The sequence below is a fragment of the Psittacula echo genome (assembly GCF_963264785.1).
Source record: "Psittacula echo genome assembly, chromosome: 12".
NCBI classification, from domain to species: domain Eukaryota; kingdom Metazoa; phylum Chordata; class Aves; order Psittaciformes; family Psittacidae; genus Psittacula; species Psittacula echo.
The window spans coordinates 5,767,497-5,780,246 of NC_137747.1; the positions used below are offsets into that span (position 1 = coordinate 5,767,497).

The 12,750-nt window shown below is 46.6% G+C and overlaps 2 protein-coding genes across 5 annotated transcripts in view; one reads left to right on the forward strand and one right to left on the reverse strand.

Annotated features, from left to right (window-relative positions):
* RPN2 (ribophorin II) overlaps positions 1–12,750 on the reverse strand; it is a 75,852-nt gene that overhangs the window by 47,802 nt on the left and 15,300 nt on the right. The window contains exon 17 of one of the 4 annotated variants that reach the window (XM_080627710.1): positions 8,997–9,379. The exons of the other annotated variants lie outside the window; for them this stretch is intronic. Within the exon in view, the coding sequence (XP_080483836.1) occupies positions 9,370–9,379 (10 nt within the window). The 3' untranslated portion in view covers positions 8,997–9,369. Of the gene's footprint in view, positions 1–8,996; positions 9,380–12,750 lie in introns of those variants that run through there. 4 annotated transcript variants of the gene reach the window in all.
* On the forward strand, positions 1,910–4,920 carry GHRH (growth hormone releasing hormone; the record flags this gene model as incomplete). The annotated part of the gene is made up of 5 exons (XM_080627928.1): positions 1,910–1,989; positions 2,717–2,848; positions 3,722–3,826; positions 4,419–4,556; positions 4,857–4,920. The coding sequence occupies 5 exons, from the start codon at positions 1,910–1,912 to the stop codon at positions 4,918–4,920; spliced, it is 519 nt and encodes a 172-aa protein (XP_080484054.1).

Consider the following 12,750-nt stretch of genomic DNA (forward strand, 5'->3'; position numbering starts at 1 on the left):
TGCTGGAATGGTGCAAAAAGCTCTTCATCTTAAGGGCAATTTATTTATTAATCATTTTTGCACATGCTGCCAGAATGGAAAGGAAGGTGTCCTCACCTCAGGGGAACTGTGAAGGTGACAAGGCTTTGCAGAGCTTCCAAGTTGCAGGAGACACTGCAATTCCCAGTGTCTCCTATGCAATACGGGAAGGGGTTCAGGACCCTGATTTCAGACTCCTTCCCAAGGGAAACAGGGGGATAGAAACACCCCAAAAGCTAGGATAAGAAGCAGACTGTAGTTAAGGGAGAGAAGACAAAGCAAGACAGGAGGAAAAAGGCAAAGCCAGAAACAATTAAAAAGAAAAAAATCAAATAATAGAGAAAGAAAAACCAAAAAGATCTCAAAGGGACAAAAAGTGGCTCTGGAGAAAACCCAGCATGCAAGGATGAGAAACCAGATACAGAAAGTGGTAATTGGGGCTGTATCCTAGGAAATAAAAAGGGCTTGGTTTTCATTTACATGGATACTTCTCAGCTCACACAGCAGCTTTCCTGGGACTGATTAAATCTCCTGGTTGACACTTTCTCCAGATGCAGGTGCCAGAGTCTCCTGGTACCCTCAACAGATGCTTTAGATCATCTCCTCTATGTGGAAAGATTGGATTTGGGATTTGTCTTGGAGCTATTCAGGGGAGAGCAGAGAAGAGGCATGTCTTTTCAAGTTCAAATGAAAAAGAGGGCAAGCAGGAAAACTGCACTAAACCCAGAAGCCCTGTAGGTCTCTTACGGTCACTTCTTTTGCTTCTTCTGAGCATTCCTCAGCTGTCTGAGGCAGCCACAGCAACTCCATAACAGACCAGGTATGAGAGGAAGCCATGAGCTCACAAGAAGCTCTGTTGGAGCCAGGAGCAATGGTGCTGCTCCTAGGGGAACAGACAGGAAAGCTGCTGGCCCTATGGCTGAGAGCACAAGCAGCAGGAACCAGGCTGAGAACGAGTTTGTGATAAGAAACCTCATTTCTTAGTGCACCACCTTTCCCCATGGCTGTCCCTACACTTCTGACACTGCCACTAGTTCTGTTCTCTTCCATGGTATCAAGATCAGACCCACTTGCAAGATTCCCCATCCTTACCCAGCCTTCCCCTCACTGTGTTATCTTCCAGTCAGGAGAGTGGGCAGCTATGTCCGAGCAGGAGAACAGAGCTAACTGCTGATGTTTTCCATCAGAAGGGGCCCCGTCCTACCACCACCATCAGTAAAACTCACTGCTTGGAAAGGCTGCTTGGGCAATTAGAAGCCCAATCAAACCCTTTCCATTCAGAAGCTGCTCTTTTTGAAAGAAAGTATTGGTATACATTTGGAAGGTTGTTTTTCTTCTCTCTTATGGAGATCAAACATCTTTCTGCTCTTTTCTTCTATAAAATAAGACAGAGAACAGTCAAACTTGGTATTTTAAAGATTTCTATCCACATTCGTAAAGAATCTTTTTTTGAGCAAAAGATCAATCACTTTCAATGGAAACTCAGGAAGAGCATTCACTGAAATACCTTCCTCCTGTCCTTCGCTTCCAGAGACAAAAGCTCCTGAGGGTGTGCAGCCTCAGCCCACTGTCCTGAGTCATTTCCAGACCCAGGACATGAAGCAGTATCTATCAGAAGGCAGACAAACATGGCACAATTCCATCTCACCTTCCACCAAAGCTGGTGCTCAGGGCTGCGTAGACACCTCACCACCTGGTGCTGGGGGCTCCTCTCAACACAGCAGCAGATCAGCTCTCCTGAAGGGATGTGCTTTGTCCAGTCTCCCCCTCTACCCAAGCACAGTGACTGAAGTTATTGTGGTTTGTCTGGCTAACCAAGCTCAGCACTTGGTCTCCCTTCACTGCCACTGACTGACTGCTCTGCATTTCAGGTGACTCCAAAGGGTGGAAGATGCTGGATAAGGCCACCCTGCTCCTGTTCCTGCATTTAGTCACATGCTCCGTCTCCTCTCCTCTCTACCCAGCTCTCAGGTAAGCTGCTGAGTGTTTTGGCCATGCTGCTTCCTCTCTGTGCAAAATAAGCATGTGCCCAATTAAGGTTGCCAGCACTTTGGATGAACTGTATGTGTGTTGGTGAAGCCTATTTCTTTGCCCTGGCTTAATTCTCTGGGTACACTACTAGCCTAGGGGTGGTTTCCAAAGGCAGCAGGTACCTGATGCAGTATTTCAGCCCAGCTGGTTTTAGAATTGAATGCTGGGTTCTGTAAAGGGAAATTGGCAATCTCCAGAGCAGGCAGCACCTCCAGCTCCATCGCTGGTTACAGTCTGTGCCTGCAAGTCAGAACTGCAGATATTCTCATCCATGAACTCTGCAGCTGCTTAGTGTACTTCCTATTACAAATCAATGGAAGCACAAGGTCCTATAATGTGGATTTGCACATCCCATAGCAAATGCTGTAGCCTTGTGCAAAGCCATGGCATTAACGATACTAGAACTGCTGGAATTTTGCTTGAGGGTGCTGGGAGCTTAGCAACGAGGAAGTGTGTTTGAGGCAGCTCTATCAACCATCTTTTCACTGCTGAAATAGCTTCAGGACAGTTTCTAGTTGAGGAGAGTGACAAACACCACTTGCACTACTGAGGAGATGGGGATGGCAAAAGGAGAAAGAAAAAGCAGAACAGGGAGCAGTGGTAAGAAGACTGACCCCTGACTGGCTACTGAGCACATCTCACTGCATGCCCTGGGTTCCTCTTGCAGGTACAGTCCGGGGCTGGTTGCTGGCAAGGCCATGAACTTCCAGCTACAGCACAGCAGCCCATTGCAGAGCCATAACCTCTCAGCAGAGGAACAGGAGGAGGAGGGTTTATTAACAGACCCCACTGAGAAAAGGTTTGTACCTCACCTCTCAGCCCTGCTGCAGCAAGAATACACCAGTTATGATCCTCCCCCAGCCCAGGAGCAGGCCAGAAGGTTGCTTAGTCCCATCAGCACCAAAGTCCAGGCTCCAGCTGAGCCCTGCAACTGCAGCAGGGCCCGATCCCTCACCATCATGAATGTCCAGCATCCTGCTGTCCCCCAGCAGCAGGGATGTACTGATGGGCCTGGTCACAGACCCAGGGGTCCTTCAGGGAACATAATATCCACCAAGCCCTGGGAATCCATCTGCTGGTCATTAGAGCCTCTCCTTTCCACCCCTGCCAGGAGACGAAGGATGGTTATTTCTCTCTAAAGCACAGAGGACTCATTCTTACAACAGTGGGAGCAGCCAAGCGGCTTGTGCTCCCCTTAGCTGTGGATATTTAGGAACCTGGGTCTAACCACAGGCTAGAGACCTGCTGGAGGCTCCTGTCACCCTGTCCCAGGCACAGCCCTCCCAGGAGGTAATGGTGCTGCTGCAGAGCACATAGTGTCCCGGCCCCCACTCTGCCCTCTCCCAGCTTGGGGTTCTCCTCCTCCTTTCCACTATTTTTCTGACCTCACCTTTGGTTTTCAGGCACTTCTCCTTACTTGTTTTAGCGTGGACACTGATTAACAGACATTTTATTTTGTCTGCTGCCTCCATGTCAGAACTGAGCTCCCTCAAATCCTTTTACCCTCCAACACTAACACAGTCCAATACCAAAAGGCATTTGCTGTGATTACCTGTCCGTGACAGCAGCAGTGTTCCATCTAGTGCTGTTTGTGATCTGAACCACCCACTTCTCACCGGGAAGGTTCGTGGCTGGCTCAGAGAGCACAGCCTGTGCTTGTCTTTCCCCGCAGGACGCAGCGCCATGCGGATGCCATATTCACCGACAACTACCGCAAGTTCCTGGGGCAGATTTCCGCCCGCAAGTTCTTACAGACCATCATTGGCAAACGCCTCGGGTAAGCCACAGCCCTTTGCTGGCCTAGGGCTGACGTTCTGTTATTACACTGGGCACTGTCTTTCATCCAGGTAGAAGAAATAGCTGCCTTCTACTGCAACAGAAGCAAGCTCGCCTGCTGTTCCATATCCTAAAGGGCATCCTGCATCCCTGTGTCTCGGATCCCCCTAATCACAACTATCATTAAGCAGCTTAATTAATCTTTTCCTCCAAGTCTATAAGTGTCAGATCAGCTCAGAGCTCTACCATATACCAACAAGCAATAATAATTGCAAAACTGATTCAGGAAACAGGTATCCCTGGCCTTTTTTGAAGAAAGAAAACAGCCTCTCCACAATGATTTGGGGAACTCTGGCTGGACAGATCAGTTCTTGCCACTAAATAAGACCAACTAGTCACTCAAAAGCCAGCTGTGCTCCCTGTTCTAACACAAGACCAAACAGAGCTGACAATTCCTTACTGAAATTAAGCAGAATGGCCCAGGCTCAGACCCAGCAGGTTTCCTCACTGTGCTGCTCAGCCTGAGCCAAACTTTGAGCGAAGGACTAAGAAGCATCTCTGAAACAAAGATGTTTCTCAACTTTGCATAACAGAAGCAGTGAGAGCAGCCCAGGAGAAGGGGTGCATGGATTCCTGACAAGGCGCCAGTCTGACAGCATCCTGATGGACAGCCGCTATCACCAGCACATGGTTCTGCTGGACTTCCTGGGAGCCATTCTGCAGAATCAGAGGTAGGTGGGAATCAGTTCATCTGCTCACTGCAGGAACAGGACAAGGTCCTTATTGCTGTCTGGCTTCCAGATATAAAGCTGCTGGATTAATCTCATCTTTTAGGTACACTCAGGGAAAGAATAAAGATCTCACCTAACCCCACAACCCAGCCTTACATGGGCAAGTAGGGTGCAGATAGGAGCAGCCTGCACCACATCACTGTGCTGTCTTCTCAACCCCATACTTCAGTAGTGGAAAACCAACACATTTCTCCCTCAATCCCAATTCTACCATCACTATCCCATTCCCTTCTTTTGCAGGCCTCAGGACATCTCCAGCAGTCAGTTAGAAGGCTTTCCCAGTACCCTGGCTAAGCTCATGTAAATATTTCTCCCTTTTTCATCTCCCCATGCTCTGGTGAGTACCATTCCCTGCTGTACATATATGTATATACATTATATGTATGCTGTACATATATGCTGTACCATTCTGTACATAACAAACTGCTTCTGCACTGCTCAAGCTGTTTGAAGGCTCCCCTTCAGAGACACCAACTCGCACTACTGCCCATGAAAAAAGGTGCTTGCTGCAATCTAAGGGGAAAAAACTCCCACTCACTTTTGTCAAGTACTTTAAGTTCTGTCAGGCTGAATAGACCACGAGTGTTGTGAAGCTGCATGTGGACATGTGGTAACAGGCTTGCAGCCTTGTAAAGCTATCTGAGCCTGTGTGCCCAAGTGTTTAAGCTGGCTAAAGGCAGACAAAAGCTTTCCTCCAGGAGCACTCTGCCTCTAGATCCCTGGGACACTTCAGGTTTTCCCTGCACTGAATAGGAGGGGAAGTCTTACTGTTTCCTGGACCCCTCACTCTTGAAAGTCATCACCTGAACCTTGAATTACACTCTAAACCCTGCCAGCCCTGGGGGGCTGAGGACCAGCAGACAGTCCAACCCTGAGGAAACCTTTACTCACACAAACCTCAGTTGTTCTGATTGAAGCAACCTCATCTTACTTCTCTGTCCCACAGAAATTAAACCTGTCCAACCAACAATACAAAGGGGCATGGAGAGACCTGTGTGCATACTGAAGGGGGCTAGGGGGGGGAGAAACTGTGCCTATGGATTCAGCTGGGAGAACGTGGCCTTTCAGCATCTCTTTTGTGATGCTTCACTTGGTTACCTTTCCACAAATAAGGTCAGCCAGGAAAAGCCTCCAAAGAATGAAAAAACTTCTGTGTGTGCTCACAAAGTTTCCTCATAATTCTCTTTTCCTCCTGCTTCTGTCTAGAATAACTCAGAGCTCTTGGGCCTGACTGTACAGTAACCTCCACAGCAAGGAAGACATTCCCAGGTGTGAGCAGCTCGAAACTGATGCATATGCTCCTCAGATCTGTTCAAAGGAACGCAGTTCGGATGCATTGCTTCATTTACTTCAGTCTTTAGAGTCTCACTGCCCTCTCTAAATACTGGTCTGTGTACTGAGTCAGACAAAAACCCCACCTCCATGGTTTAACCTCGGGCTGCTTTACATACAAAACCTAAACCAACCAGTACACTTGTGATCCTGGGGACATGCTGTCTACTGATTGAGGCTTTCAAATCACAAAGCAGAGCAAAATTTCTGCCAAGTCATCATTCTGTTTGAGGGCCTGATTAATGAAGCCACCCAAAGGCTCCTTTAGGCAACTTTGTACATTGATTGCAGCCTCCTCTAAATAGATGCTGATGGCACAACCACACGCAGCTTGGATCAGGGGGAGGCAAGACATGAATCCACATGTCTACCACCCATTAGAAACACTGCTGTGGGCTGCTACTATGTCTCCTTGGCAGCAAAACTGAACTCTAAAATGCTCAGCTAAAGTTCCTGCTCAGCCTTGAGGTGTCCAAACTGAAGCTACAGCTCTGCAAGAGTTAAAGGAGATCCCTGTGCATCAGATTGGGCTGGCACTGTTTTAATTCAACGTGCCAGCCAGTGGCTCTGAACACCATGGCAAATTACAACTGTAAATGTTTATTAACCCAGTGCTCTCATGCAGCTCTTTCCTTCCGTCACCCCAATTCTGTTGTTTGTGTAATAATTATGTCTTCAGAAATGTAAATAACATCAGGATGGGGGCTGCTTTCCCCCCATCAGCAAGAAATAAAAGTTGTTCTAAATAAACCTGTCCAACAGCAGGTGAAGATGGCTCTTTGTCTGTCGAGACCTTAGTTTCTTGGTTCTGCATCCAGAATGGAAGACGGCACTCAAAGACAAGTGCCTGTGCTAATGAAGGCACCAGGTACAACACCAATACCTTCAACCAGGTTGGACAAAGTGGCATGCAAACATATATTAAGGCCTCTGAAACCATCCCTCCTTGCACCCGAACAGTTCCTCATTAGCCTGCAATAGACACCAGCTTATTTTTCCTCAGGTGAACATATTTTAGGACAGGAAGCTTCAGTACACATGGGAATCAGTTCATACTTGCACCAAATCCCTACCACTTACACTCTCCTTGTTCAAGTTGTACAATTCCAGCACTATGAAAGTATTACAAACTGCCCAGCAGGACTGGGAAGCAAAAAGGGAATGCTGAGGGAGAGCAGTGAAGCTGTGGCAGCAGCAAGAGCACCAGTGGGTAACCTGTTACTCCTCCACAGGCAGGCAGCTGTCAGTGAGACACAGGCCATCCTTCTGCTGCACATACAGCTGGGCAAAGAACGCACCAAAGTAAAAACAACCCCAGCAGGGCTAATGGGTCTGTGACTGTTGTGAAATGTATTCTATGATTCTATGTGTTCAGTAGCAGCTATCACACTTGAAGCCATTAGGACTTACTTGCTCCAAGGAAAGGCATCATGAAAAACGAAGCAGCTTCCTAAAGCAGTAAGTAAATGTGGTAGCAACCAGTTAAAGTTCTGTTAAGTGGCAGCAAAGCTGTATGCAAACACTGGATTGGATACTCCCAATAAAATCAAAAGACCTATCAAAACTGCTTTGGAGAGACCTAAGTCTGCATGATAAATAGCTGTGTGAGTGCAGCTATTTAGGTATAAAAGAGACTGAGTGTTGAGTGTGCATCAACATGAGGAGACAAATGCTCAGACTCTGGGAGATTAAATATAAAAGCAAATAAAGCAAACCAGAAAATGTCTTGAGGAATAAAAGGCCAGAAGACCAAAAACCACCTTCCCTAACACAGAGCCAAGGAGATAGAAAATCAATAGCAACACACACAGCTTAGAAAAGACACATCACATCTGTGCTCACCTTGAGTAATGTACCAGAGCTCTACAGGCACAGGGAATGGACTGTCCTAGCACCAAGGATCAGTGGAAAAACTTAACAACAAAGTGGGCAGAAACAAAATACGAGGCTCAAAAATGCTCACCAGGGTGAAAAGGAACTCCACAGTAAAACACTGTAAGTAGTAGCTTAACTATTTCTTGCTTAAAAGTCCGTTAGTCCCACAGGACTTGGAGCATGAAATCAGGTTTTGAAGCAGTACAGAGGAATTCATTAAACCTCTATGGCATCCTGTGTCATGTTCACAATAAGCAAAGGAGTAGGAACTATCACAGAGAAACAGTGAGCTAAGTGTGCACAACTGCAGCAGGGAAGAGCCAAGATGGCTTTTACACAGCAGCCACGCCTCACACGTGAAGTTCTCTGGAGGATTCAGCTCCACACCTTTATCCACATGCCTGGTGGTTGATAAAATTTTCCTGGATCTCCAAAAGCCATTTGATGAAGTTCCTTTGCCAAAAAGCCTTTAAAGAAACTGGTCTGACATGGGACAAAGAGGCAGGGAGGAAGTAACTGTCAAGTTTCTCATGTGTTTCCCAAGTTGCTCATCAGGAGATTATAGGCTTTGGTTATCCCTATTGGCATGTCCTTCAATAAAGCCCAAGTGTGCTGCCTGAACACTTCTTAGGAGTCTTGAAGGTAGTAATAACCTGAGAAGATAGAGCTTGAGTAACTCAAATGTGGCCACATGGCAACCAGCAGATTTCTGGCATTGTTTCACAGAACAGACACAACAACCTCAATCAAACTTGTACTTGGAGTGAAAAGGTTACTTCCAGGGCCTGGAAAGGAAGTGAACCTGCTTAAGGGATCCACCAAACCTGCCAGGATCAGACATGGCCAGGGAGGCAGCACCACAGCACACGGGCCAGGCTCCAGGGACTGCTACTACCTGAGCCCCAGCGGCAACTCAGCACAGCCCAACACCATCCTGAAGCCAGAGAGAAGAGCCATTAGTGGAGAAGTGCAGATGACAGCGTGACACAAGGGATGGGCAGGAGTAGGAAGTCCCCCCCAATAAACATGTCCCTCTGGGAAAGGACATGAAAGAACAGGAAGCTTCACACACAGCAATGACTCACAGACAAAATTACCCACCAGAAAAGCTCTTTTCATTCTCATGTGAGCCCAACTTCCAATCCCAGCCTCAGAGACAGCCAAAGAACACAATTCAAGACCGTTCTTTCCTCTTTATTCACAAACCTTTCAGGATGAGGAGAAACATCTGGGGAAAGGTAGAAGCCTATTTGCTTTTTCCTCTTTTTCCTAAAGGAAATTCAAATGTTCTGGGAGAAAAAGGGGCAGGGAGGATGCAGGGAAGAGGATTTTCTGGATTCATATGAAAAGCACTGAAGGACCATGAACACAATGATGAAAATCAGATCTTTTTTTTTTTTTTTAAAAAAAGTGTAACTGGCACCTTTTGACTTAATAAAAAAACAAAACCAAAAATCTGCTTCTGCCTTCTTCCTTCTGTCATTTATTCACCTCTGCTCTGAAGGCATTTGCTTTGTTTTTCCACATTCCTTCCATTCTTCTGGGATTAGTGGGTCCTGGAAAGACAAATCCAAGAAAAATCAACCCTTCCAGGCAACAAAGCACCTCCTTGCACAGAGAAGTGCCCCAGACCCCTCAATTCGCTCTCCAGGGAAGCGTTTCAGACCAGCCTCTCAATGGAAGTTTATCGGAGTGATAAAACCAGTGCTGCAATGGAACCGAGGGCTGAATTCAAGGAGGATGGAAATGGTCAGACAAAATGAAGGGTAATCTCTGGTGCAAAAGGGATGAATGAGCCTTGTGAATTACAGAAGTGAACAAAAAAGCCGAGCTGAATGCAAAGCCTGCAGGTACCTGAACTGCTCTTCTACTTTTAACAGGGTCAATCTGTCTGCTTGGAATCAAGTGGTCCATGTAAACACAAAATAAAGTTCTTTAGGTCCTCAAGCAGTCTGATGTGGGCACAGCACACCCATCTTTTACCTTCCAAGATGCCAGAGACAGGCACAGCTATGGATGCTGAGCACTTGACAGCCCAGCCCTAAAAGACTGTAACAATGCACTCTTAACTGACATATCTGGGGCATCAGAAACCCCAGAAATAAGGAAAAATGCTTGTGAGTGCACATGGCAGCAAAACGTAACTGATGGTTTGTGGATAATAAATTCTGTGCAAGATCTTCCAGGATTAGTCACAGCCCATGGGGAATTAAGGAGTTAAAACACCATGTTGAAAGACAGAAAACATGCAAACTGTGGAGAACACAAGTGAGGCATTTGGTGACAGGCCACTGAACAGCTGAAAGCCCAAAGCTATAGCAAAAAGAAGCATCCAGGGACAAGAACAGCACCAGCAAACACAGCCGGGATGCAGCCAGCATTCATCTACTAGAACAAGTGACAGCCATCTCCAGTTCCTCTCTAGTTACTTGTCACAGCTTGTTCTGTGCTCAAGTACCTCAAAACACTCCAGGGAGAGAAGAGATAGGAGCAGAGTGTTTTTCTCTGGGACACGATGCCAAATTCTCCTCAGGTAATTTTCATGAATCCATCTTCCATACTATCTCAGCTGCAGACTGGAGCTTACACCGCAGTGCACATGGTTTCTGTGACACAGCCACCCACAATAGTTTCGTTTTACACCACAAAAACTGAGCTCTGTGTGTGCCTGGAGCACTATGAACATGAGAAAGCAGATGCTCATGAGATGTATCACTGCAGCAATTGCAGTTTCATCACAGGACTTCTCCCAGATGCTCTTTTCCTTCCCCAAAATAAAATGGTGCACTGACAGAGAAATGAAACCCCACATGCACATGCAAAACCAGGCAGCATGCAGAGCAGCAGGCAGTCCTGCCTCCTGCACCGCTGTGCATACACCAAACTGGGACTTTACCTGCTCAGAATGAAAGGAAAAGAAGGGCTTTGTACCAGTGAATGGTAACGGAGACTTATCAGGTGGTTGTATTCAACGGAGGGGGCTGACTGCTGCTGACTGAGCCATCATGACCAGTTCGGTGTAACGGGAGGGTGAGCCCTGGACTGGGTCGTGTTCTTATCTGAATGAGGGGATGCTGACCTGACTCTGCTGCACACAGAGATCATTACCACCCCAAATGAGGATGTAATTCAGCAGTCAGAGTGCCTGGCAGCTGAACAGCCAGAATACTGCAGATGGGGATAGTGAGTACCAACAGCAGGATGGGAACAACCCAGGTATCAGCCACTTTCACCATGTTCTCCCCCAGCCAACATTACTAATAATTTATTTACAGGAACAATACTGCTTAAACCAGGTTTATTTCATCACCCGATTGCTGCTTGGTGCCCAGGACAGCGTATTCAGATGTGCACGTATTACCATACGGGATTCAGATGATTGAGGAAATCACACAAAGACAATTTAGTTCTCACAGGACACATACTGCTAATACGCAAACCCAGCTGCAGCCAAGGACACCCAAGGACTGATTTAAAGCCCAATGAGCAATGCTGGAAGGATGCAGTTTCAGCTCAGATATCTTTTCGTACACAGAGTGAGTGATGAAGTGAAATGATAACAGGCAGCATGCCCAGGAAAGGCAAATTCCAAAAAGGCCCTTACTTCTAGAAGAGCTGGTCACTAGCAAAACCCCCTTTTACCGCAGCGTTCTATACTTTGCCAACCTACTGCTCTGCTCTGCAGCGATCCTGCCAAAAGGAAAGAGGGAGAAAGGTTCAGAGAGGACAGGAAGGAGGAAAGCAGCCCTGCTCCAGGAACCAGAGCCAGTGACAGAATGTAAAAAGCAAAACCAGACCTTCTGGTAACTTCTGTAAAAGATGGTTTAATACAGTTCCCTTCCCACAGCCGTCAGCGGTGTCCATAGTGGAAGAGCAGCTTTGCCTCAAAGTGCCATGTAGTTAATTACCACTGCACTTCAACATCTGAGCCAGGCTAGCAGCACCTCAAAAAAAGATGTCTTTTTGAACGTTAAAGTCATGTACAAAGGGTTTAACTTTAGCCTAAGGTAGAAGTTTTACTTTCAAATTTGCCATTGTAGTTGCAGCTTCATGTTGTTCACAGTGAAAAAGCACACGGACACCCCCTGCAGTGTTTTGAAGTAGGAACCAACCACCTGCATTTATGTGTTAACAGAAGCCCTGGTTGAGCAAAGACACTTAGAAGTAAGCTTCATTGTATTATTTCTCCCCAAATCTGTATCCTAGGCAATCTGTAATTAACAATGATTTTATCATTACTCTCTAAATTACCACACAGCCCTGTTGGCAACAAAACCCCAATAGGAACTGTCATACTAACAAGGGAAAATGCCACAGTGGAGAGGGCTGGACATCCAAGGGAGCAAGGCTGAGCAAGCTGGGAGGATGGTATGGAAAGCGTTAATTACAGTAATCATTCTCCCTGCTGCAGCCATGCAAGTAGAAATGTTTTAAAGACAACAAATCATTGCAAAACCCCTGACAGTCATCTTCTTGTGTTTGGGGCTTTTTTTTCTTATAGCTCTTATCCTGGTTTTAATATGGTGTAATCAAAAAGTGAGAACCCAGGGGTATCTATGCAAACAGGTATGTAAAGATAAACAACCCCTAGTGGCTCCAAAGGGAAAGTTAAGAAAAGCACAGGTGTGATGGCAAAGCAGGCCAGTAAGATCATCTTCAAAGCCAAACTCTGCATTAGTACAAAAGGGCTAAAACGTTAAATCTCACATGGAAACCCCACGTGGCAGAAGGGAAGAAGAGGGAACAGTCTGACCTCTAATTAATGCACTGTACTGGCAGCCTGGGTCAGCGAACTGCCTGCAGGTTGTGTAAGCCATGGCACATTCACCAGATACTGCATGGCGGAAGACTCAAGTGTGAAGAAACAGTCCAATGCTAGCACAGAAATGAATGCTGTAGCCCTCACATTTTCCATAGTTTTGCTTAG